This window comes from Thermobia domestica, chromosome 4 (assembly GCF_964235325.1).
Source record: "Thermobia domestica chromosome 4, izTheDome1.hap1.1, whole genome shotgun sequence".
In the NCBI taxonomy this organism is placed as follows: Eukaryota; Metazoa; Arthropoda; class Insecta; order Zygentoma; family Lepismatidae; genus Thermobia; species Thermobia domestica.
Window position 1 is genome coordinate 6,894,783 of NC_137457.1, and position 27,766 is coordinate 6,922,548.

Here is a 27,766-nt window from a genome sequence, read left to right on the forward strand (position 1 = left end):
AAATAACAAATATTACAAGTAATCTATTATATAAAAGAGAACGCACAAATCCTTTGTTAGCTCATCACGCTAATACGGCTGAACCAATTTCTTTCATTTTTGGGGGGTTATTAGGATTTGGACCCTAGATGGTTTTTATCATATCACTTTAATTTTTAATTACCAGTGTCTTGAGATAATTGACCATTCAAGTGTCCATAACGTACAAATCCTTTGTTAGTTCATCATAGGTATAAAAATAAACGTATTTATATGCAACCCGCATGACCGTGTCACTCGGCGGGTTAACATAAATGACAGGCGCTATAATGTTAACATTTACTGCAATTTGAAAGCGAAAAAGTAAAAATTATCTAAGTAACAAAGTTTATTGCGTTCCGGGGTGACCGCAGCGAAGCGGGGCGGGTTAACATAAATGACAGGCGATATAATGTTAACATTTACTGCAATCTTCTATGGTTTTTATCATATCACTTGAAAGCGAAAAAGTAAAAATTATCTAAGTAACAAAGTTTATTGCGTTCCGGGGTGACCGCAGCGAAGCGGGGTGAACGCTGCTAGTATGTCTATAATAAAATAATGAAAATACTGCACTTGTGTTGTTATGGAACTCATTAGTCTGTTACATTGGTGTTAAATACTATAATTCTAATTTGAAAAATGAATATATTTATGTTTAAGCAATTATGTCTGGAAATGAAACAACAAACAGTCACTGTGCATAAACGCAGTCACTATTTTCACAGTAATGTAATACAACAAACAACACATTTAGTACACTCATCTTCTTCCTTCACTTAATCAGAATCCCACATTTCCCTTTCTGATTCCTCAACACTGGGAATCTGATCTTTAACATACTGGTCCAGAAGTGTCTCAAAGCAAGGCTATTCTGCACGTAAAATTGAGAACAGGTATTTTTCAATATCCATAGCTTTAGCAGTTTTCAGGGGAAATTTCACCTCTATATGTTACTTCCAACTTTTCCTCATCAATGTTTGCTTTTTCTGTCATCATGAATATTTCTACGACTAAGCCGTTTGATGTCTTGCTTGCAATTATAATTTTTGATTTGTATTCAATTATTTTACAAAATGTCACTTTCCACTTCTTTTCTTCGTTATAAAATGGAGATGGTTCTTCAATTTAGAAAAGGCAGCCTTAAGATCGTTAATCATAGTTTGTCCCATTTTAACCACATTAATATGTTTTAGTGCCCGCGCCTCCATACGGCGACAGTGGAGGGTTGTACTGTTATGTTTAACAGCCACGCTAAACTCGTGTTGACTGTCTGCTTTCCAGAACAACACAGGTAAATGGACGTGTATGTTAATGAAACTCAACATCTTAGTAACATGCGGAAGATATGGAAACCTGTGTTGTTTTCAATATCAAACGATAGAGCTCGGGTAGACAATTACAATAATATATGTATCTCATATAGTGCCAAAAAGTTGACTTGTGCTGTTATGGAACGCGCGACTTCAATTACGTACATCAACAACGCTTCTTTTGCTCGTGATGTTTCTTTATTTCTTGGTGGCAATACGAAGGAAAACTTAGCTGTCTATGAGACATTTCACATCCACAAATCCATTCACTACCCTTCATACGAATATATGTTTATCCATGTATCTTATATATGCATTAAACAAAATTCGTTCTCTTTTTTAACCTTTTTTTCCACGAATAAAATTGATATATAAATACTATACTTGTAGGAAATTTACATTTAATTTTATATGTTGAGCCATTATGGACCACTGAATATTGTAATTTTTGTTTTCTTTTAACCCCTTCAGTGTGGGTGGCGAGTTAACTCGTGTCTTCAAAACGCACCTACTGTGCGGATGTCGTATATATACGCTTTCATTTTGCTTTGGCTATTTTGTATTGCGTATGGCAAATATACTTGCCCATAGTATGAGTACTGTTATCCCGACAATATTTAGCGAGTTTGCGCTCAGCTGGTTTCAATTGTTGCTTAATTAAAAGAAGAGGAAAAAGAAAGAAATTAAAATAGAGTTTGTGCTTCGTCAAATACAGCTTTCATTCTATGTTTTGTTTGAGAGCAGGCAGCACAGTAATGGCGTCAAAACGATATTTCAACGTTGCTGACATTGAGGAAGAGTTATTAATTAGTGATTCTGATGTAAGCGATTTTGAAACAGAGTTAGAGTCAACAGGTTTGGGGTCAGAGGAAGGTGATGATGGCGCTTTTAGTAATAATGAGAAAAAACTTACACTTTTTACAGCAGTTCGCATCTGAAAATTACGCACTGAAGGGGTTAAAGAACGATTAGTGTAAAGTACTCCGTGCGTTCCGTACAGCACTTAGCAAGCCACTTTTATTATGAACATGTGAGCTGTAGCTTCTAAAAGTACATAATTATACTTCAGCTCAATTGTAGTTTCTATATAAGTTTTTATTGTTTTCAGCTCAAACTAATGAAGGAACAACAGAAGAATTAGTTCTTAGAAAATTACCACAAGAGTCACAACCAGGAAGAAATGAACCAGTACCATCAGAAGGAACTTCCCGATCGGCACCGTTAGTTGCACCCATCCTAAATCTACCGGGGTCACCAGTACTAATTAATAATCCTGCTCCGGTTGAACAAAAAAATGCTCAACCAACTTCAACGCCTCTACTTCAACCAAATAATTTGTTTCGAGATCAAAAAAATAAAATGCTTCCAATTCCACCAAATATACTGTCTCAAGAACAACTAAAGAGAATGATTTCAAATGCAATTTCACCAGTTCCTGCAAATGACCCAATGGTAGCGAATAAACCTACCCAAGTTCCAATAAGTAAAATCCCCCAAACTTCACCTAACAGAATCACTCCAACTGTTCCAAGTAAACCAGTTCAAGTTCACTCAACAATTCCGGTATCTAAACCTAATCCTACCGCTCCAGCAAACCTTGAACCTTCTATTACAACTCTGGCTGGAACCGGTATCTCTGGAACTTCTAGTGCATATAGACCTTCCACAGCAGTACCAGTATCTTACCAAGTACATCAAGATGCTGTTGAAAATGATGACGATAGCGACGAATTTGAAGATGGAATTGAAACAGACAGTGCCTCTAAAAGAAACGGTTTGGAAGATGATAGTAAAACGAGTCCTGTGACTGCTCCAACTGCTGCTGCTCCAGAAGAATCACGTGAGACAGAGCCAACTTCTAAAAGTACATCTTCTGCATATAGTAGCAGTCAAGGAACGATTCCAGGAATATTCAGGCAACCGATTACTCTTCCAGACATTATAGTACCTAAAGTACCTTCTTCAGCAGGATTCTTCAGTAAGTATATCCTAAGTAAAATACATTTTATATTAACCAATGTGTCCGCCTGAAACATAGTACGATGTTTTTAGATGAAAACAGTTTGGTACAAACCATTCTCGTATTGTAATCTTATATAACTCCTTATATTTAAAACAAAAGTTGATTGTATAACTTTCCTAAGACACTGTCGTATTATTACGTGTCATGTAAAGGTGAGACGTGTATTGGAAATATATAATGATGATGAAACGTGTTATAGTTCGGTTAAATTGGCACCTAAAATTTGTAATTTTTATAATTTCACTATGCCTCCACGAGGCATTCAAATTGCGCGAGTATACTTTTGGTAATCATTATGATCTGGGTTTTCATGTAAGCTTGAATCGCGTTTCAATATGAAATTGGATTGCAAGATTTTGTTAAGATTGTTTCCTTGTTGTTATGATCGTGATTTTGTTAAATAGGATTGTATATTTCTACATATAGTATACCTTGTAGCAGGTATTCTATACCTATACCTTGTAGTACATATACCTTGTAGCAGGAACTAAATTTGTTCCAAAACCCTTTTAGATCTCTACATAGTTCGATTTCCAAAAGAACTTTTTCCATTAAATTAATACAAACTGGCTTAATGCGTTTCCAGATTCCAAGAACTAGAGTAGTCTTAATATTACACACACGAAACTTTAAGGCAAAGTTAAATAATAATAATAATAATAATAATAATAATAATAATAATAATAATAATAATAATAATAATAATAATAATAATAATAATAATAATAATAATAATAATAATATAAATGAAAGTTATTATGTTTGTAACTTAGTACCTCTTGAACCACCCGATCTTGATCAAATTTGAAGTTCGGACCTAGGATATTTTATATCATTTTACTTTGACGGTGATACTCAGGGGAGGGAAGGGGGAGATATATGAAAATGATCGCAAATAACTGATATTAATGTCGAATCCATATTTTTCGGTGCCGCTGAGATGAATAGTGATACTCACGATGCCCTTTATGTCCAATTTCAGCTTATGCCCAATGTCCAAAATGAAATATATTTTCTCCGTGCGAAGAACGGGTATTCTGCTAGTACTTGAACAAAAATTAGCTTTTAGGATTGCTGCGAATACACTATGCACGATAATGACACAAAATAGGATACATAAAATTAGCAATGAATGCAGTGAAAGCACACGAGATGCTTTCTCTCCACGATCTGACAACGAACTGAAAGATAAAAGATATGGTTGCACAGAGAAAACACATACGGAATATGTACTGCGCATTTGGATTCGAAAGCAGCGTTCGTATTGCGAGACACAATTTGCTCGAATCTTTTATTCGTATTCCTAGCTGGTTGAGTTTTGGGGCACCCAGATTTCGTCAGAATGTTTTATTGGTGTTATTATCGAATATATTAAGATTTGTGAGTCATGATGATGATGAATATTAAGTGTGATAACTACCAAAGAAAAAAAGCTGCAATAAAATCTTGGATTTAAATCATAAGACAATATTTAAATGGATGTTTTTTACTTATATAATATTTTCAAACTTCGTTTAATATTTTATGCTTGATTGTTTTATTTTTCTATTAGAATTATCTCAAAAGATTAGATTCGTATTGTATTCTAGATCGTTCCATATTCAAGCCAACAATTTACATTTTGGAAAGATTGATTCAATTTTATTAATCATGATGAAAAATACTTAGTGCATTGAAACTTACATTCTTGCTTTATCACTAGGAGGGAAACTTATACTTGATGTGAATTTTACCCACACAAAATACTGCATTTTGAAGATGAAACTTAAGAAAACTTAAATAGAAAATGAATAACAGATACATGGGAATTGGACCAAAGTATATACATTTGATAAATAATATCGTTACAATTTCAGTAAAGTAACGTTCCCTTCATCAGATATATTACAAAAGGCAACCTCTAAGACTACAGCCTATATATCTCAGAAAATGACAGGAGGTCATATACAGGGTGTCTCAGGGGGCAATATTTTGGGAAATGGTAGTATAAGTGATTGTAAACAAAAAAGTTCATATGAACATAGGTCCTAATTTCAACGATATGAGATCTACAGGTTGTGAACCGTTTTTGACTTCTTTGCGTATTGTTTATCCTGTAACTATTTTACAGAGGTAAGACATAACAGATTTGAAACGTGATTGAATGACCTTTCCAACGGTATGCATCATGTGGCTGTGTTGTCTTTGGAAGGGAAGCTATTGAGGGAAATTTGAGAAAGTTAAGGTTATTTTTTTTTTAAAAAAAATGGATGGCAACACTGATTCCAAATTATCCCTCAATAACTTCTCTTCCAAAGATACCACTGCCACATATTGCATATCGTTGGAAAGGTCATTCCATCACCTTTCAAATCCGCTATATATGGCACCTCTGTAGAATAACTACAGGGTGAATAATACGCAATATAAAGTAAAAAATGGTTCACAACCTGTGGCTCTCAAACCGTTGAGATTAGGACCTATGTTCATATGAACTTTTTTGTTTAGAATTACCCATACTACTATTTCCCAAAATATTGCCCCTTCCTACTGGGACACCCTGTATAAGTTAAAAACGAGGGGACAGATCTTATTGGTTCTTAGATATGACCTCCTGTCATTTTGTGAGATATGTAAGCTGTAGATTGTATTTTATAAGGGTGTCTGATGAAGGCAACGATACTTTACCGAAACTGTAACAATATTATTTATCAAATATTTATGCTTTGGTCAGAATTTTTTATAATTATTCTATACAAGGAGTTCCAAAGTTAGAGTGAGGTGCTTAACTTTCTATAAAGAGTTTCTCCGTTTTGAATGTGAAAGAAATTCTTAGCATTATCTATCTATCTATCTGTATATATATATATATATATATATATATATATATATATATATATATATACTCGCAGAATATCAGTTCTTTGCACGGGAAGAATACATTTCATTTTGGGGTGAATTTGGATTCTGACGGCATCAGAAGTGCCACTGTTCGTCTTCACGATCCCGAAAACTATGAATTCGACAATAATATCGGTAATTTTCGATCATTTTTAAATATCCTTTTCCTTCCGCTCCCCTACGTTGTAGCGTCAAATTGAAATGATAAGAACCATCCTAGGTCTGAACCTCATCTATGTTGAAAATTTGATCGAGATCGGTCCAAGAGAGATGACGTTACAAACACAATCACTTTTATTTATATATATATTTATAAAAGCAAATTGTATGTCTCAGTTTTTAATTTTCGAGTAAACTGGAAATTCTCATGGAATTTAATGCAATGACATAAACCAAACAAGTTTCTCCTCCTATCTGTAGGCGTGTTTTCCAAATTAAACTACCTACGTGCTCTTCTTCCGTTCGATCACAACTCATTCCATTTAATAATTCAGTTGCACCGGGAATGGTGCCTGCTGTAAGATATTTCAACAGAAAAACTACTCTTTTATAACCTCCTGTTAAGTTGTCCAACAATACTAAAATTCTAATAGTTTAGGCATACTTTCACTAAATTGACATCTTAAAAGCTCTTTCTCGGTGATCATTTCTCTATGACATATATTACTCGGGACTTTTTTCTTCGTCAATACTGATGATTCTGATAACCAGTAGTGTATACAAAGATGGTTTCTGAATTTTAACTATCCACTTGAACAAGGGATCTATGGAAAAAATAAACACTTGGCATATAAAAGTATGTCAACAAAAATTCTGAAACAACATAAACTTAAAAGCTTGAACCCCTTTCGCCTGCTCCTTAATGAAATTCTCTGCACACCACTGCTGATGATCTTAGAAAATTTTGACAAGCTTAGTCGACCAGCTTAGGAAAAGAAGACAAATAATCGAAATACACATTTTGGGTAAAAGTGGTATCCCGTTTCAATTAATTCAAATGTAATAGAATAAAATTGAACATTTCTATTGTCGTTCAGTCCATAGTTACGCATTAGCCAACGTCAATTGAATTATATGTATATATAATTCAATTGACGTTGGCTAATATATATGATTGATGAAACACTATATACTTTATTCCTTATCAAACTTTATACCTTTCACTATATATATATTATACCTTATAAAGGGGTTGTGATGGCTCAGTGGTAGAGCGTTCAACTCTGGTGCTTTGGTTATTGGGTTCGATCCCAGGCCCTCCAAGTGAACTTTGTCGTGGACAAACACCGTGTGCGTAGGTTTCTTCTGGGTTCTCGCGTTTCCTTCTACTTTCTTCATTCCACCATTTCATTCATTTCTCATCATCACCGTCTCCTTTTGCCTAGCCGGCATAATCCTGGGACGTGACGTAAATCTTAAAAAAAAAAAAAAAAAAAAAAAAAAAAAAAAGCTACTAACTAACTACTAACTAACAATAAAATTTATATTCTAAAGTACTATCAATAAGTATATAAATTTTAAGATTTAACGAATTCATTATGCTTTAAAAAGGTATTGTCACTATTTGTTTATATAATTTGGTTTCAAGTTTATAAATAGGCAAACGAAACATGTAGGTTGGTAACATGATTAAAAATATTACATTACTATTTTTAATTTAGGTAGTCTAGAGAATTGTTTATTAATTTATTTACATGATCTAATATTAACTTACATATATATATATATATATATATATATATATATATATATATATATATATATATATATAAGTTAATATTAGATCATGTAAATAAATGAATAAACTTTACTCTAGCAGTGTTGTCAATCGATGTGTCGCGATACACTGGTGTGTCATGGAATCCCTTAAGAGGTGTCGTGAATGTTTACAATTTAAAAGTCATGAAAAATTTAATAATACCGTAGTAAATTAAAATCGAGACAGACTGTACCAGTCAACAGCTCCAACGGTAGTAATAATGGTTAGTGCTATATAGAGTCATTATAAAAACTAATTGGTTTCAGTATTAAACAGACATTATTATTATTATTATTATTATTATTATTATTATTATTATTATTATTATTATTAATAATAATAATAATAATAATAATAATAATAATAATATGAAACTATTGTGTCGCGACGTCCAGGACATTCAGAAAAGTGTGCCGTCAGACAAACAAGGTTGAGAACCACTACTATAGACTACCTAAAGTTAGAAACAGCTATGTAATATTTACGAGCATGTTACCAATCTACATGTATCATCTGCCTATTAATAAATTGAAAATCAAATTATATAGGGGTGTGACAATTATAGTAAATATTTTGTGTACATGTCATAACGGCAACGTTTTGTTTCGCGTAGATCAATACCCTACAGATAAAATATTAATCATAGTCACTTCTTTATCTCTCTTTTTTTTTTAATTTAGCAAACAGTGGACATACTTTAAATAATTACACATCATTTGGATAATTGTTACTATCCCAAAATCTTAAACCATACTTTGAGAAAATGCAAAATAAGCAGTTCATAAATAATTGTTTGGTACTTTATCTTTTAAAGATTACAATAAACGTATTGTCCTTGATAACTTCCTACACACATATTTTAGATAATTCTTCTAGGAAAATTTATCATCTAACATGTTAAGAAGAAATTTCATATTGTGTCTTTGTTAGAAACGGCTTTAAAAGAAAATATCTCATTACCTTTATTTCTATTTAATAGAAAAAGCATTATTTTCGATCACTTCGCAGCTTGTAACAATATATTTTCACTTTGTTTCTCAAGATCTATTAGATTGCTTACTCTATTCAAAAACGTTATATCATCAGCATATAGAATCAAATTAGCCTGAATATTTAATAGTAGATCATTTATCATTAAATTAAAAATTGAAGTTCCCAAAACAGAACCTTGAGGTACACCATATTTTAAATAAGCTAATTATAAGTATTCCTTATTTAAATAGACATTCTCTATTCGGCCTTTTAAATATATCTTGAAGAATTTTAAGCTTGTATCCTGAAGTACGTAGCCTTTTAGCTTTTTATTAAAATAATTCGTTTTACACAGTGAAATTGTTTTCTAAAATCACAGAAAGTAGCAAGTCCAAAAGTTTTGTTTCAAATATTTTATATGTTTTTCTTATTTACATTGCTTTATCATCAAAACATGTACTACCAAATTTAAGGTGGATCGCCACCCGGAAGTCAGTTCATATTTTAGCTCATTGTCTTAACTACTGCGCAATGAAATGTTACATATTATAAATATTGTACTATAAGATAGAGTAATGTTTCAGGTACAGCACAAGACACTGATTCGTTTGGTTGTGTCTCCTGATATCGAAAAATGTATAGTCTAGCACGTCAGTCATGTTATAGTTTCTTCTTAGTCAACGTCTTACTAGTTTCTCTTTCTCTTTTTAATTACATCTGAACTTTTTTTCTTGCATTCTAATATTTCTGATATCTAGATGCGTTGGATCTAGATAATTCTTTTCATTCTCCTCTACACCCACATTAGGAAGACTTCAGGTCTCTTGTTTTTATCCCTTTTGCGTAATGTCTATGTTTCTACCCCATAAGTTCAATACTCTCCTTCAAGCATTTGATGAGTCTTTTTCTCAACTCTTTATTTAAAGATCTACATTATACTTTTATTCCTCCCAGACTTTCCTTTGACATTTGTATCCTTGCTTTTATTTCCCCTTCGCATTTCATATCCTCGTAAATAATAACTCCCTCGGTATCGAAATCTATGGACCTATTCTATTTTCTTCCCTCGAGCTTCTATAATTGATATTGACCTCTTAAGTCCAATTACAATTGCGTTTGATGATTTTCAAAGTTATTTTAATGCCAGACTTCCTTCAAGTTTTCTAACATCTTATTAATTTTCTTATCAGATTCCGCTAGAAGTGGCATAATATTTGGAAATAATATACAACTTATCATTCTATCTTCTACCGAAATACTGTTTTCATTGAGTAGAGTCTTCTTCACTTCTCTTCTAGATAGTTATTAAATAACATCGGCGAGAGACAACATTCCTATTAATCTCCCCTTCGCAGTTGCACTCTCTTCTGTCTTTTTCTCCCCTATTCTATCACTTATTTATAACTTTCGTATGTATCTTCTATCTTCCCTCTCCAATCCAATTTGTTTGGATCTCATATGATCAACTTCCAGTTCATCCACACAAAAGTATTTCTTGCTCAATAAATACATTGTGGTATACGTTTTTCACCGATTACTTTTAATAAACCGATTGCATCTTTTGTGCCCTTACCTCTCATAAAGTCAAACTCATTGACCTCTTCGAGGCCACGCGTAACGTAGTCGCTAATGCTCTCGCCTTTGGTGCGATCAGTCCTGGGTGCGAATCCCAGTGGGGATACTCGATCGAAAAAGTGTAACAGCTTTTTAAGGCTAGCCATCTTGAGTGAGATTTTTAATGGGTTTCCCCTCATTCACAACAGGCAAATGCTGGAATGGTGCTCGACAGGATGCTCACAGGCCGCTTCCTCCCTTCCCCAATCCTTTCTTCCTTCCCTTTCATTGGTTAGTGTGTTAGCCGAAGGACGTACTCACTCATATACGTGACGGACTAAATGACCTTAGATGCCGACAGCTTAGAAATCTAATTTCTAATCCTAATCATTAACCTCTTCATTTCCAGTTCCATACATTCTTCTGTTCAGCATTTCAACTATAACTTTTGCTGCATCCGATATAAGACTAATAGTTCAATAGTTCTCACATCTCTCTGTATTTGATTTCTTACCCAAAGATGTCATGATCATCTTTGGAAAGTTTTTTGATTACTCTCCTGCTTCATATATTTTATTGTGAAGTGGAACAGTTCTTTGTTGCTCTTGTCCCCAATATTCTTAATGAATTCGACTGGTATGATGGTTATAATAGAACATTTACAGTTCAATTGTTTTTGTTCTTTTACTTAAATTTAAGTAAGGGAGAGGAAAATGTCTCTGTTCTGATGCATCAAGTGGACTTTAGGTTACAATACAAATATATTTATTGAATTAAAGAAATTACTTAAGTTTATTTATTTATTTTTTTACTTGCTTGAAATCTTTACTGTTACTTGAACGCTATAGCCTAGAATTGTTGTCCGCTAGCAGTAGGAATTCACAAATGAAGCCGAACTTATCATTTTTAAGCGTGATTCCATTGTCAATAAATAATTAAAAAAAAAAGACCCTTCCCTTAAAAGTTCTGTATGAAATATTTGAGACCTTAAGGAAATTGAATTTCGAAAGTCTTTAAATTTTCCACTTATAGTTTAACATGTATTTCACGTCCTTATGTAGCACCAAGGGTGTAAGAGATAGAATCTATCATTAACAGGGACCTATGAACCACCATCGAAACTTTAATCATCATACGGTTGATGGTTTTGCAGAACACCAAAGCTAGTGTAATTACTATCATATCTTAGCGCTACTATCAATAGTAGCAGACAAGGCTCCACTAGGAGAGAAGCAGTTCTTGAATCGTTCATAAAAAAGTATTTTTAACATCAAATAAAAGTGAAAATGTTACATAGAAAAGTTTTTATATTATGAACTTTCGCCTAATATTTCATCGGATGGTAGGAATTGCGGGAGGCAAGAAAGAAACAACAAAAGCTTACCTCCTACTAATAAAAGATATGATATCCAATAAAGTACTTTAAAGTTTTTTGTGTGTTGTCTAAGTTTCCCCTTCTACTGCTCTCCTTTGTAATTTGAAGTAGTAATCAGTGAAAGTGTATAAGTTTTAGGTTGATATTTGACGCTTAGAAACCAGGGATTTATGAGAAAAGCGACTTCTATGAGTTTCCAAGTCTCCAAAACAGCCAACCTCCTAAGAAAAGACATATTTTAATTTGGAAACAAGCATTGGAGGGCTGATTAAATTAAAAATCAAGAAAGCAACTTCCAAAGTACGGAAAAAGAAAATAGCGAATAACATCTTTGATAGTAAAAACGTAAACTGTTGATGAGAGTAGACATAGTTTGATTTCACCGATCTCAACGAGAAGCGATATTTTAGTGAGCTAAGGCATTGACAGAATTACGATATATAATCGTTAATGAAATCAAGTTAGACATTCATTGTAAATTTTCAGTCTTATTTGTAAATGAATGGACTTTTAAGAAGCCAGGCCCTTCCAGACGTCCCAGTCTAGGCTGGACAAGTCTCAGATCAACATTATGTGTCCCTCCGTTGAAAATAAAAATTGTTCAAAACTGCAAATTTGTCAGATTTCCCCCGAAACATAAGTTAATATTATTCGTATGATATTAGTCATCGATACTCAAAAAAATATGATCTACTGTCTGGCATTCACTTTTAGAGAGTGCTGGTCTATTATTTAGTTAGTTTAACACTTCATAGCTCCGAACGTATAACTGTAAATCTTCATAAAGTATCCTGGGTTTTCAGTCTAGAAATATGACAATCCTACACATAGATAAACTTGTGAACTTGGTGTATGACCTACAAGTCCCATACCAATCGCAACACATCCATGGGAGCATTAGAATTCTAAGAATAATATTAATATCCAAGGTATTTCTGTTAAATTTCAGTATGGTCTGCCTGACACAAAGAGTGACACAGTATGAAGTTTCGAAATGAATAAACTGATATGCTTCACGGAAAGTGGTAATTCAGACAACGTTTCTTTTTTTCTCAAAGTTGACTGCAATGTAATATATATATACATAACAATGCTTCTGTTTCACATAGAGGGTTGCAATTAAACAAGTTAAAACTTGAAATACAATTCAGTAAACAAGGCAAAATTTATTTAAAAATAACAAATGCCTAATAGTTTCGCCACTAACTGAACATATTAGCTTCAGGAGACACTATAACGAATAACAGGGAGTTGCATCTAAATACGACATGTTCCTAGAAACTAGATCTGAACGCTGATTGGCTGGTCATAACGTACTCAGCCAATCATAGTAGAAGTTGACAAGAGTGATACCAAACACAATAACTCCCTTTTGCTCCCTGGCATGGCAGTAAAATAAGCTGCAAATTAAGTTTTTTCGATAACTTGCCACACTGTTTGTCAATTTTAAGTCCTATATTCCAATTGATTACAAAGAGTTTCATTTTTCAATAAATCTGGCCTCCTTAAGCTTTAATATTAAAGTCCTTTGTTCCAGTCCTAACACTTCCACCTTACACCAATTAATATCAATCCTCTGTTTTTGAAGTGATTAAAAGTAGCATTTCTGTCTTTTTCCGATCTTACATCAGCTTTGTTCTGTTTTAACCTTTCTTTTAGATTGTTTCCCTTTTTTTTACCAATATAAAAACTGTTACATTTACAACACCTTATTTTATAAACTAATTCTTTTCTTTCCATCACCTCCTTTCGTCTTTCACCTTTCTTCTTTTTCCTCATGTTTAACACATCAAATAATCTCTCATTATCTTTCCTGTACGTTGAACATTCCCTTTTCCCTTTAGTGTTCTCTTAATTAAAAACCAGCGACGCTTTTGCGAAAAATCGTAAAAGAAATTGAGGGACGTCGTTAATTTGTTTGTTCAAAACACTGGCGTTTCTGGCATGTAAAATTTAGAGGGGACATCAAAAAAGATGATTTAAACGGTAGTACCTAGCTCAGCCTGTTTATTGTCTTCAATTCCATTTGTTACTTTGTGCTTACCTCCACGGACCACGTGAGACATATCAAAAACTCTATTATAATCGTTTCACAGTCTGAATATTATATTTCAAATAAATATAATAATAATTATTTATATGTTATTCTGTCGTTTGTAAATAAAATAAAATAACAATAGAATATTGAATATTTTGTACTTCAAAATATTGTGGGGGACGCGTCCCCCTCGTCCCCGCGCCAGAGACGCCTGTGGTTTAAAATGATATGATACCCTTAGGTACAACATGTATTTTTTCAGGATCTGAAACTGATGGCAAAATTAAAAAAAAAAAAAAAATAAATAAATAATGTCAAAATTTTCAATTCAACTCATATTTAAAAGAAAAAAGTACTTTGAAATGCTGAATGTATTTTTTTTTTACCGAATCTCGTTTTGCAATTTTTCCCTAAGTTTGCCTGTTATTTTTTATAAAGTTTCTTTAACAGAAGAACAATTTGAAATCTATTTTATAGACAATTGCAGTTGTGCTTCTCCAATTCGCAATTTTGGATGCAATTGAATCTTATAACTTTAAGAATCACGAAATTAATGCTTTAAATGTAAAAAGTACAGTTTAAAAGTTGAAAAAAAAAATAAATAAATAAAAAAAATAAAAAAGTAAACATATTCAATTTAACAGGAAACGATATTTGGATTACATTATACTAATACGTTTTCATTTTATATAAAAAGTTTTGAGTAAACTTATTTACTATACATATTCATTTATTTTAACATACAAAACAATAAGGCACACATAAATATTCTTGATAATGAGAACAAATCAAAAACCAAAAACCACATAATTTGTGATCATTCGTTCAATCTTCCAATCGTTGATTGGAATATTTTCAACTTTAGAACCTTTTCTGAAATACAGTACTGACAAAAGAGAAGCAAAAATCGTGAACTCTCACAAAAGAATGTTAGAAGTTTTGACTTTGGGGTTCCTAAAGTATTCAAACAACTGTGAAAAATCCTTCTTTTTGAGTTTTAATTTCTTTTTGACAATGTTGCCGTCACTTTGAGACTGAAAAATATATATTATATCTAAGGGTATTACTACATTTTGAACAAAAAATCATCTACGTCCCCTACCTATTTTTTTAACGCTTTTTAAACTATCCAACATACTCACACACAAAAAGAAAAGCAAAGCATTTTTTGAAATGTTCATATGTACACCTATATAGTACGCACAATTTGTGAAACTTTCAAATTATTTGGACCGACCCGACCAGAACTAAAAATGTTAAATTCTGAGCATATATGTTACAAGAATTCTGTAAAAGTGGGAGTAGGGAGTCGAGACTTTTTTGGAGTGGTTTTAGATCAAAACTAATATTATGGTTGAATAACGACCAAATTTGGATCAATGGCCGATTTCACTATCTTACTAGGAATGTCCCTTTCATATGGAGTAATATGCAAGTTAAGCTAATTTTCATGTTGAGTATTTTCTGAAAAAAAGAAACATAATTTTGAATATAATAGAAAGTGCCTCCATTTTTATTTAGGAGGAAAATTTTCGAAAGCACTGAAAGATGTATTCTTTTCTTTTTAATTATTAGTTTATAAGAATAATTGAATCCTCATATTGTGCATTTTCCAAGTGAAAAATACAGAATTCTTGAAAACACTAAAACACGTATTAAATAGTTTCTGTTGAGAAATTTATGCACCAAGTTTCATGCTCCTAACTTCAGGAATATTGAATACTATATTGTTGCCGAAACCATTCAACTCACTTTACCCTCCCCTTGACATACATATCTTAAAAAAATCACTTCCTGTTCTTTATTTTCAAGAAATGGAGTTTCTTGCTCAAATTCATGTTTCCGTGCATAATAGTATAACCTGGGCGTTGATGAGTGAGTCAGTACTATTTTTTATATATAATAGTGTAGATATACGTTGACACAAATAGTTACTTTGATATTGCGTATGAAAGAAAAAAAAGGTTAGTATCCATAATTGAATTTTCTTCTTTTGTTTTTAAATTCCGTTCTTCTCCTTTGTAACGTTAATTATATATGTCTTCTGCTACGTTACATTCCCAGATTCCAAATGTATATATTAAACATTTATACAGTTTACGAGATTATCATGAATCACACAACACAGTTATGCAATTTTGAACATATATATTCACTTTCAACACATATGGTGTTTGTCACATTAAATATATATTATACATTCAGTCTTTACAAGATGGCTCTTCGTTCTATCTATCTTTTTTTTTTAGTTACCATAACAACGACATCAAACAGATAAACAAGTTGTCTTAGCAACGAAATTAAGAAATATCTCAATATGATACAAACATTTAAATTATTTCTTTATATTTCTTCTTCTTCTTCTTCTTCTTAATTGCTTGTGCCTTTAAAATAGCACTTTTGCCGTAAATATAAACAATACTTAGAAAGTACATACAAAAATATACATTATCGTTGTACCCTCAGTGTTTGGAAATTACTGTAATGTGAATTTCTTAAAAAAAAAAAAAAAAAAAAAAAAAAAAAAAAAAAAAAAAAAAAAAAAAAAAATCATGTATCTGTGGCGATCCTTAAAAATAGTCTAAATTTCATATTTCCTCTTCCAAACGCTATGATTGGACTGTCGCTTCTTTTGTCATGCAAATTAGCATATTGCATTATAATAGTTCTTTCTACTGAGAAGAACGAGGAAATGATCTATTATAACTCATTCAAATGTGCCATAGAATAGGCTAGAAAAAATCCTGATAGTGTTTTTTGAGTGCCTAAACTTGAGAAGTTACTATTGCTTGCCAAATGTTTATGCGGTGGATTATAAAATAAATCGTATATTAATAAAATAGATTCTATTAATGGTTAGAAGTGTTATTTTTACTTTGACGTATAAGTATTTGAGTAGACTTAGCTTATAGCCTTAATTGACGCTATGTCTCTGGTCACAAGACAGTATTTGGATATCTGTAAGTCGCCCTATGATTATTCCTCAGAGACAAGAAATATCCAACAGAAATCCTAGAAGAAGTCTAGTTTCGATGAAGTCGACAAATATATTTTCACAAATTGCCCATGGGAGGTCCCAATGCAATGATGGGACTCGAATGAACACTTTTATGTATCAGGATTAATGTCCCTAGGATATTACACTGTCCAAAAGTTGTGGCTATGCATCTGGGTTGAATACAAGATAAATATATTAATTCATAAATTGAAACTCATTTTACATAAACTAGACATTCATGGGGAACTTCTTTTACTTCATCGTTTTCTAATTGCCGTGAAGAATATTTAAAAAAAAAATCTTTTCAAAACCGCAAAAGTTATTATAATGAAATCAAAATGTCTTCAATATGCTGGAGTTAATTTTGTATGGAACTTGTTTTACAAAAACCATTATCAAAACTCAATTCTACGATAGTTTTAACATATTAATAATAAAAAAAGAGAAAAACGTCCGAAGAAGAGATATATAAATCAATAGATATTGTAGAGCTGAACTAAGTTTACATGAATTAAAATCCTTATGCGTCATTTTCGAGAAAATCAATATTTTTTCGTTAATTTCAGCAAATTGATGTTGTACGAGAACTACATCACAACTTATTAAGATGACACTAATACTGAAATATATCTCCATCAGAAAAATCTTTGAGTCTTACGTCCCACGATTATGATGCCTAGGCCAAAGGAGACGGTGACGATTAGAAATAAATTCAATGTTTTAATAAATCAAATTTGAGGAAACGGGAGTACCCTGAGAAAATCCACGCATACGGTGTTTGTCCACCGCAAAGTCCATTTGGCGCGAGCTGGGATCGAACAAAAGATGCCACACACCAGATGCAAACGCTCTACCCCTTAACCACCGTGGCTGATCTCCATCAGAGCTTCATTATAACAGCAAGACGAGATGATTTATGACAATTTGCTTTAAATGCGATCTATATTTGCAAGGCAAATACAAAGGTAAGGTTTTCACATGCAATATTAGATCAACTGATCCCCCCATATATGACACAGCACTAGGAAAAACAACAATTCATAAACTTTGAAAAAAAATTAAAAGAGAAAGCGTATCATATGACCCTTCCAAACAACTATGAATACAAGACCACAATATTGCACATAACATCAAATTTTAATACAAAAACAGCACAGAAAGCAAAAACACTAGAACTAAAACCAGGAAATTTTAGATAAAATATAGCTGACTTTACCATGTGATTACAAATATTCGTGCGTTCGTGCCGATCTTATTTCAAACTTATGTTCAAATTTCTACATCGAGGATACTGTAATTTTTCTTTCGATTCGCATCAATATCGTATTTACACCTGCGGTGCTGAAGTTTCCTATCTAGCAATCCAAGAATCCCTTATAACAAGACCATACCCACAGAAGTATCTTTTTAATATCCTTCCCTCAAACTCTTCTATGCTGCTAAGGTTGTGGTAGGAATACACTCATATTATCATTTTGCACACGAATCTATCATCTAGTCCTTACCACTTGTACTCCCTACCCTGTTTCACTCAATGTTTCCCATACACATATTTTTTTCTACTATTTTCGTTTACTTTTCATTCTGCATTAGCTCTCTCTTATGCTACATTATTCATTAATTTTTCATAGGCACTTTTTCTTTTCAATGTTATGTTTATTATTTTTAGTATTTAAAATTGTCCATATTTTTATACACAATCCTACTTTTATAATTTTATCTCGTCATTAATTATTTTCTCTTCATAGTTTACACTTATGAATCGCTCCGATTAGTTTAACTTTTCCCAACTAACACTCTTACTTCCGAACTACTAATGGCCTCACATGACTACATTTCAATGCGAGCTTCATCTGCATGCTTCATAAATACTTTTATGTATCTTTTTCTTTCTCCGTTTCCCTCATCTTATCTGATCAAGCATTCAACGAGAGAGCGCTTGCATTTTTTGTTTTTCTACTGTCTACTCAGGTTAGCAGTAGTCTTTCGATTAAAATGATACAGCTTTCTACTTTTCTATTTTGAGCCAGAACTTTCGTTTCTCTGAATTTTTTCTTCCTTACACTTTGTATTATTTGAACCTTAAATTTGAATCGCGGCCTTCTTCTAGATATTTTCCTTCTACCATTTCCTCCATAAGTAATAGTTGATTCTGCATATTTTATAATGGATGATATGCAGTACGATGAGAAAGTAGTAGTGAGTACGACCTCACCGCTCGAACGAGAATAATCTACAAGTGAGTTTTTACTCGTAATTCGTATACATAGAAAGAACGAATAGGGAATGAGATTGTTCTCATTGTGACATGCAGTTCCGTCTCATGTGAACTTGGCTTTGATGACATTTAATATAGAAACGACTTAATGAAGACGGGGATATTTATTTCCTTTCCTGCTTTAAATTATGAGTTCACAGGTGTGCAGCTAGTGAAGACACGTCAGTAAAAGAAAAATCACTAGCGTTATTTATCCAGCACAAAAGCAGGATTTTGGTTTTCTGTTGGAGTAGATGAATTAAACTACGGCTACTTTCGTTTGAATATTCCAGTAGTATCAAACAGTGACGATCAAATTCTTTGCACTATATGGTCGTAGCTCTGTTTCAATTTTGAGAAGCCAATTTGTATTGGATAATATGAAATAAAGAACACTTTTGTATTTGTGATGGAGAAACAAAATATAAGTGCTAATTCGTTCAAGATGTTGGGGTTTTCGGAGATTTTTTAAAATATGGCTGTCTCGGTTTCCTGAAAACATTTAGAAGAGATTAAAGAACATTTAGAAAAGTAAAAGTTTTAAAATAACAAGAAAAAAACTGGGTAGCTCCAAAATTATGAGGGAGAGAAAGAAATGATCAAGTGCAATCTTGTTCGTCAGAAAATGTTACATCTAATGACACAGAGTCATCCACTCTTCCATACTGTGAAAGAGCTGAGACAAGTACTGAGGTAGTTCACGAAATTTGTAGATTAATTTAAGCTAGTTGAGATCATACGAAAAGTGAGAAATCACAGTGCAATTCTAAAGTTACGAGCAGTTACTCAGGTGCCTGAGATTGAACTAAAATGACGTCACATTGTCTCGCACTTTATTCATACAACCTTGAGATTATTCTCAAAATCTTGAATAATGAGTAAGATCTCACTTTTATGCATAGCACACAATGTGTCCAATCATCCCATCTCTTATTTTTTAAATTTTTTAGTCTACTAGTCTTTTCGTTTACAGATCTCCCTCGTGGATATATTTATTACTATTTTGTGGTATATAACCATTTTTTAATGCACTTAAATATATGGTCACGTTCTTGCACTCAGTAAGGCGCCTACTTAGCAAAAACAGTTTATGTTCCTTCGCCGGTAGGAACGGGACCTATTTATCTTTCTGTCTTTGTTCTAGTGCAAATCTATACTCCATAAAACTAGTAAATGAAACTGGTGTCATATATATATATATATATATATATATATATATATATATATATATCAACATTTTTGTTTTTCAATTTTACTTTTTGCTTTTAGATTTTCGAACTTTCGATTTATAAGTTTAGAATAAAGTAAAAGTGGATTTGATTTAAACGTGTCATATGCTTCAAAATTTTGAATGTATATTTAAATACAGTGATTAAGTAAATTCCAATTTGTTAATATTGAGTTCTTGAAGAGAAATCTTTCTTCTTTGATTTTGAATTCAGTTTATGCTCTGATCAATGTTTTGAACAAGTTTCGTCTTGTGCTCTCTAAGTGATTTATAAATTTTGTATAACAGCAATGGAAAATAAATTACATATAAATTTTTATTGTTTTACGTGGATATGAAATAATAAAAGTGGATTATTATTATTATATATAACAATCGCATCTTTATTTGTTCTTTGTCTCCGTCGTCTTATCTGATGAAGCATTCAGAGGGACGGAGCTTACACCATTCTTTTCTACTGCTATCATCTCAGGTTAAGTAATTGGACTGTATTTGAAATACAATGAAATATTTCAGTTTAACGTCCCACTATTATTCCCTTTTGGGCTAGAGAGACGATGATATAGTCAAGCAAATGATGATGAAAAAAATGGTGAAATGACAAAGTGGGAGGAAATGGGAGTACTCCGAGAAAACCCACAGGAGTACACGATGCTATCCGCCACAATCTTACTTGCCCGAGAATCAAACCAAGACCCCACACACTAGAGATAGACGCACTGCCACTGAGCCATCATGTCCTTCAAGAAGATACTTGTTTTTGAATGTATCCACATGGAGCTTTTTATTAAGTGTTGAATCCGTATTGCCGTCAACAACGGAGAGTTTGCATTACAGAAGTGAATCTATATTTTTATGCCAGTTATTCAATAACTTAATTTCACACAAGCTAACTTTGTAACTCATGTTGTAGCCAAGTAATGCCCCGACCAAGTTTATTTTTCCAATTATTCTGGAATATTTCTTTCATAATCGTGGGATGTAAAACTCAAGGATTTCATTTTTCATTTTTCATTTTTTAAAGTTAGAAGTTTGTATCAAAATAAATAGTCTACTCTACATAGCTGTAATGTGTCGTTTCCTAAGCCACGTTTAGAAATCCTCTGTATGATTCAATGTGGGCTTGACCCACAAATTAGAAAATTATTTGGATAAGTTATGTATTATTTTACCACATAATCCCCCCTCGATCGAGATACATTTACGACACTTCTCCGGTAACATTCCTATACCACTTTTTTTTTTTTTTTTTAAATGATTCCTCCAGTCCTGGAAAATATCCCAGTAGAACATTTTTCACTAGTGCATCCGAAGAAAATTGCTAATCCCAAAAAGCTTTTCTAGGTTTCCAAACAAGTGAAAGTCTGTATCCCATTCATCTGAAACAATAGAGAATTGTACACAGTGACTACCAACAGATATAGCTACGCAACTATTGTATACCAACATGGAATAATTGCTTCCTTCCTAGTTAGGCCACGAACTTTCCAATTCCCCTTGTATATTGTATTCTTAAGCATACCGTAATTGTTTGTTATTATTGACAGAATTGAAAGAATGTAGACACTTTATATAGTGTTAAATTAATGATAACCTGGATATGTGGTAGAGATGCAAGGGCTCCGAAAAAACCGGCTTTTTTGAAAAAAAAAACTCCGTTTTTTCTGCTTCGCTTTTTTGCTTGGGAAATTTTGGGCTTTTTTCAAAATTGTGTTTTAAATTGATAAAGCAGACTTTGTTTCGCTTCTGTACAGCACAAAAACTCATTTAGTTAGTGGTTGATGTAGGTAATAATTAGAGCACCCCACATTATGCTTTATTTTTTGTGTAATTATGCTTATTTTTTTCCAAATTATGCTTTATTGTTAATTTCATTCATTGTTTTATATTAATCGTGTATAATGTAAAATATTTACTATACATTATATATTCTATCTTAATCTATTTATTAATATTTTATGCAACCAGTTTATTTCATATTTAATGAAATTTCTATTTAATGTATTGTAAAGAGATATGCTTTACTCGAGTCAGTTTTTGTTTCACTTGTGTGCGCCTTAGAGGTGCATATCGGGCAAGTAAAAGATATCACCAAAAAATACAGAAAGTGCTCAAGTTCAAGAGGTACACATAATATAGTGTGGAGTTCTTGTGTACTATTCGTTGTTGGCGGAAAGTTTTATTCATTTCTTTTTTTCCCCTCCACATCAGAGGATTACACCGAAAAATTTACAGAAATAAAAAATTTGCTTTTTATTGTTAAATTGTTACGTTCTCAATGATTTTGCTTTGTAAATATTGCTTTTAAAAATAACATAGTAGGACTATGTTAAACTTGCAGTTAAACAGTATTTTCCAACAATTGTGCTATATATTTTAAATTATGCTTTATGCTTTATTTTCTAAAATTGTACTTTATTATGCTTTTAAAATTAGTTTCTTATACACCTTAAATAACCACAACCATGTTCAAGGTACCGACCATATGTCTAAATTGCTATTATGCTTTTTATGCTTTTGAATTGCTCTAGTAATAATATAAAACCTAAAATAAACCATGAATTTCGAAAAGATTTTTTTTAAATTCTTAATAAATTTACATTATGAATTCCTAAGGATTAACCAATAGATGTAATAATTTTTTAACATCTTATACACAAAAGTAAGTACATTTATTTTAAAAAAAATGATACACAAATAACTAGCAAAATTGTATGTAGTATTTTTACTTCAAAATATCACACACCCTTTTTTTAAAACAAAATAAAATTAAACATGAGAGAAATACATTTATATGATAATCTTACAGGCTGCACATTAAGAGCTTGGTTTCGTATGGTTCTGCACATTCTTGAAACTTTTAAGTTTTAACTTTCATATACATTGTATGAATATTTCGAACAAATTTTTCATCATTGATCACATACGTAACAATCTGTTACCAACTATTAGGTGCTTCGGATCTGCAAAATCGGTAAAATTTCGAATTCTATAATGCACTGATTGTTCCTTAAGCTTGTTTAGAATCGGGCAAGTACCGAATTTTCTGTTCATGGATCATATGCGTAATAGACTGTTCATCTTATCGCGTGGTTTCCTAGGCTTATAACCATCATCACAGTTTATCCAGTCCTGAAGGTTTCTGAATTTTTAAGGACAGGAATTCAACCTTTTTGTTTAAAAAAAAGAACCCATGGAATACATTTAAGAAGAGTGGAAAGAATCAATCACTGTTTCAATTCACAAGAAAAGCAACAAAACTTACTGTAATAATTAGCGAGGCATTTCTCTTAACATTATATTAACAAGATTGATTCCATACGCAGATGAAATTATTGGAGATTATCAGTGTGGATTTAGGGAAATCGATCAACTATTGACCAGATATTTACTATTCGATAAATACTTGAAAGGAAATGGGAATATATTACCCAGTACATCAGCTGTTTATTGATTTTAAAAAGGTTTACGACTCGGATAGGAGGGAAGTATTGTACAATTCTTACAGAATTCAGAATACCGAAAAAGCTAGTTAGATTAATTAAATTGTGTTTAAATGAATCCCAGAGTAAAGTCCGAGTAGAAAAATTCTTGTCCATAAGTTACAACGTCGAGAATGGTTTGAAACAAGAAGATGCGCTATCGCCATTATTATTCAACATTGTTCCGGAGCACGCTATAAGGAAAATTAAAGATGGCAACCAGGCCCTAGAGCTGAATGGTATTCACCAGACTATAGCGTATGCTGATGATGAAAATTTAATAGGAGATGATTGGAGAGCAATAGAAAGAAATGCATAGGGCTTACTAAACGCTTGCAGCGACATTGGTTTAGAAGTAAACGCAGAGAAAACTAAATACATGGAAGTTCACCGGGATCGTAATACAGCAAATTGTGGATGCGGTAAAATATCAAATAATACTTTCGACAAAATGGATACTTTCAAATATCTAGGATCAATATTAACAGACCAAATCATATCCACAAAGAAACTAAATGTCGACTGAAATAAGGAAACTCGTGTTATTATTCAGTTCAAAATATTTTGTCGTCGCGAATTATGTCGAGGAATTTAAAGCTTAAAACATATAAAACGATAATCATGCCTGTTGTTCTGTATGGTTGTGAAACATGGTCGTTTGCGATGAGGGAAGAACGCAGACTGAAGGTATTTGAAAATAATATCCTGAGACGAATATTCGGACACAAGAGAAACGGGAATGGGGGAAACTTCATAACGAAGAACTGCATAATTTATACGGTTTACTAAACATCGTTACGGTCATCAAGTCTAGGAGGCTCAAGGTGGGTAGGTCATGCAGCCAGAATGAAAGAAGGTAGGAACGCTTTCAAAGTTTTAACTGGAAATCCAATCGGAAAACGTGCATTAGGAAGACCTAGGCGCAGATGGGAGGGCAGTAAGATGGACCTCGCAGAAATAGGAATAGAAAGTAAAAACTTGATCCAGTTGGCTAAGGATAGATGTCAGTGGAGAGCTATTGTGAACGCGGCATTGAACCTTCGGATTCCATAAGCCATATATAGAGAGAATAATTTAAGTTGAGCACAACTGCACAACAACCATGAGTGAGTAGTTAGTTTTTGCACTTCTATCGGGAAGTCCGGGATTCAATCCCGAATTCGAGCATTTTGACAATAGTTTTTTTTTAATTCCATCTGTGAATGTAGAGATAGTGCGTGTACTGTGAATCCTGGCCGACTTCCTTTATCGTTTTTAAATCGTTGTTTTTACTAATTACCAGCAGTGACTGATTTGCGAAGGGGGTTAGGGTGAGGGCGTCTTGCAGATTGAAGCCTGTATCCCGAAATTACGGAATTTCTAAAACAATCGAAATATTTGTTATGCCTTTACTCATAAATTTCAAGCTCTTCTCAAATAAAAATTAGGTATTTTTTAGCAAAGCTAAACATTAATATGGAAAAACCCTCCCAAAATACTTTTCTAAATCCGCCACTGATTATCAGTATAAAATGGTCTTCAAGGTCGTATCCGAAAGATTAATGCTGGATACAAATAAAACGAAATATTAGTTATGCCTATACTCATAAACTTCAAGCTCCTCCCAAATAAAAATTAGGAAATTTTAGAAAAAACAAACATTAAGCAGAGAAACACCTCCCAAAATACTTTTTTGAACCCGCTACTGATTATTGCTATAAAACTGTTTCAAGGTTTTATCCGGAAGATTATTGCTAAATTATTGCACAGCTACAGTATAACAAAATGTGGAAGTATGCTCTGACAGATATACTGACAAACGTACGCTCTGACGGATATATTGAAAAACATAAGTTTAACTTATGTGCTAGGAGCTAGAGTATGCCTGTTAATCTTTAAGAAATAAAACACGGATGACTGAAAAAGCAATGACGTAGAGAAGAAAAACATGTCTATAACTCAGAAGTTAAAATAAAGTTAAATATCCTCTGCAATTGCCCTCAAATACTACGTACTGTATGTTTAATTCATAAAACATGTGTTCCATCCATCATGATGGTGAATTCCAGAGCAAAATATGGTATTTAGGTCATGAAATCTTATTTAACTTTAGAGTATAATATAAGAAAGCTATTCAAATAGAAAAATCATGAAAATGAAAAAAGCCAAAATTTCCAAAATTCTCGTTTTTTTCCCAAAAAAGACGACTTTTTATGTGCAAAAAACCATCGATTCAAAAAAGCCGGCTTTTTTGCATCTCTAATATGTGGTAATATATATAGTATATACAGTATTTAGTATTTATACATATTTTATGTAATAACCTTGGAACACTAGTTGATACAGTACCAATTTAGTTCTAAATCTTTTTTTCACGCTATCGTGGTCAGCTGGTGGAATGGCAGGCCCTAATTTACCACTACCAACACCTTTCCCGATAAACAACATGGCAGTGAATTTAGGCCCACTACCTAATTTTTTTGGTGCCAGGAGCTTGGATGAACTCAACAAAAACCAGGAACATGATAAGAAGAACGAAACACTATCTACTCGTTCCCCGGATGCCACACCTAATAGTGTTGACACGATAGGAGGTAAGCTATAAAAATGTGATTGATTGATACTCTTGTTATAGTTTTACGTGGTCATTTGCTTCACAAGACATGGGATTTTCCCTAACAAGACCAAGGGGGGACTATAAAGTTTCCATATTTTCGAAATTTGAGTTTGTAATCGTGCATATATATGATTCCCTACTCTATCTTTCTATTTTGTGTCAGTCAGTTTCAGAAACTGAGGTGGTGATGTCTTCTTTGCACTTATTGTTCTAAGGCAAACGTACTTTCTGGATATAATCTCGGAAGCAATACGAGATTTTAATATTTAAATATGTTATTTGGCTTAAGTTTAGATGTGCCCGTCCAGTTTCAACCTACAAGAAAACATTTAAACCATTAAAAATTGTTAAGTTAGGTTAGGTTACACGGTGAAACTCTACACTAGAACAGTGACTCGAACCGGTTCTCATTGAAGCTTCAATTATCACTTAAATTTAGTAATCCGTGGTTCTCATAAAAATTCAATAGATTTTCTCCACTATTCTTATATAATTCTATAAAACTCAATGCGGAAATATTCCTTTCAATGCACCGATTCAACATACTAGACGATTACCATGCTGCTGAATTATCGAAACCTTCCGCGCCTTGCAAATAGTACCCACTTCTACATATCTTTTCTCGTATTAAACCTAACTTTACTGTCAAACTTACACACATAAACATCACATAAGAACACCAAATCATCTTTTCGTACCTCCTTCCTCTTGGAAATTTTCCTATTTTTTTTTATTAAAAAGGAAGAGCCAAACTTAACCCTATGATTTATTCTTAAAACTATAGGCATGAATGATTTTGATTTATTGTTAAAAATTGAGGTTAAACTAATTAGTATGTTAAACATCCAAGACATCTGGCTTCAAACAGGTTTTTAAATGGAAAACCAACTAAACAACGAATATAATCTACTGTTTTTAAAAATATGTACAATATCAGTTTTTTCGCTTTCGAAAGATGAAATTTGATAATGCACTCTATCCGAAATGTCTTGTTTAAACGCATTTGTGGTACTTATCATAAGTTTTAAGGACCAAATTAATATTTCGTTAAGAAGTGGGAAAAAGAAGATGCTTTACGCTGTATGTAGTTTGGGAAATCTATCATGTGCGATTCTGAAGGAAAGTTTGTGAATATCTTTAATGTAACGGGATTGATAATTGAGGCAACATTTATGTTAAAGGAGTTGTTAAATGTTATCTTTCTGAGGATTATCATTATCAAGCAATTTTAGACATGATTTCGTTTCAAATATTCACCAGTATCAAAGGTATA

At 32.5% G+C, this 27,766-nt stretch overlaps 1 protein-coding gene across 3 annotated transcripts in view; it reads left to right on the top strand.

Annotated features, from left to right (window-relative positions):
- LOC145683697 (uncharacterized) overlaps positions 1 to 27,766 on the top strand; it is a 134,625-nt gene that overhangs the window by 64,462 nt on the left and 42,397 nt on the right. For all 3 annotated transcript variants that reach the window (XM_081755067.1, XM_081755069.1, XM_081755068.1), the window contains 2 exons: positions 2,440 to 3,309; positions 26,267 to 26,470. In XM_081755067.1, coding sequence (XP_081611193.1) covers positions 2,440 to 3,309; positions 26,267 to 26,470 — 1,074 coding nt within the window. The remainder of the gene's footprint in view (positions 1 to 2,439; positions 3,310 to 26,266; positions 26,471 to 27,766) is intronic.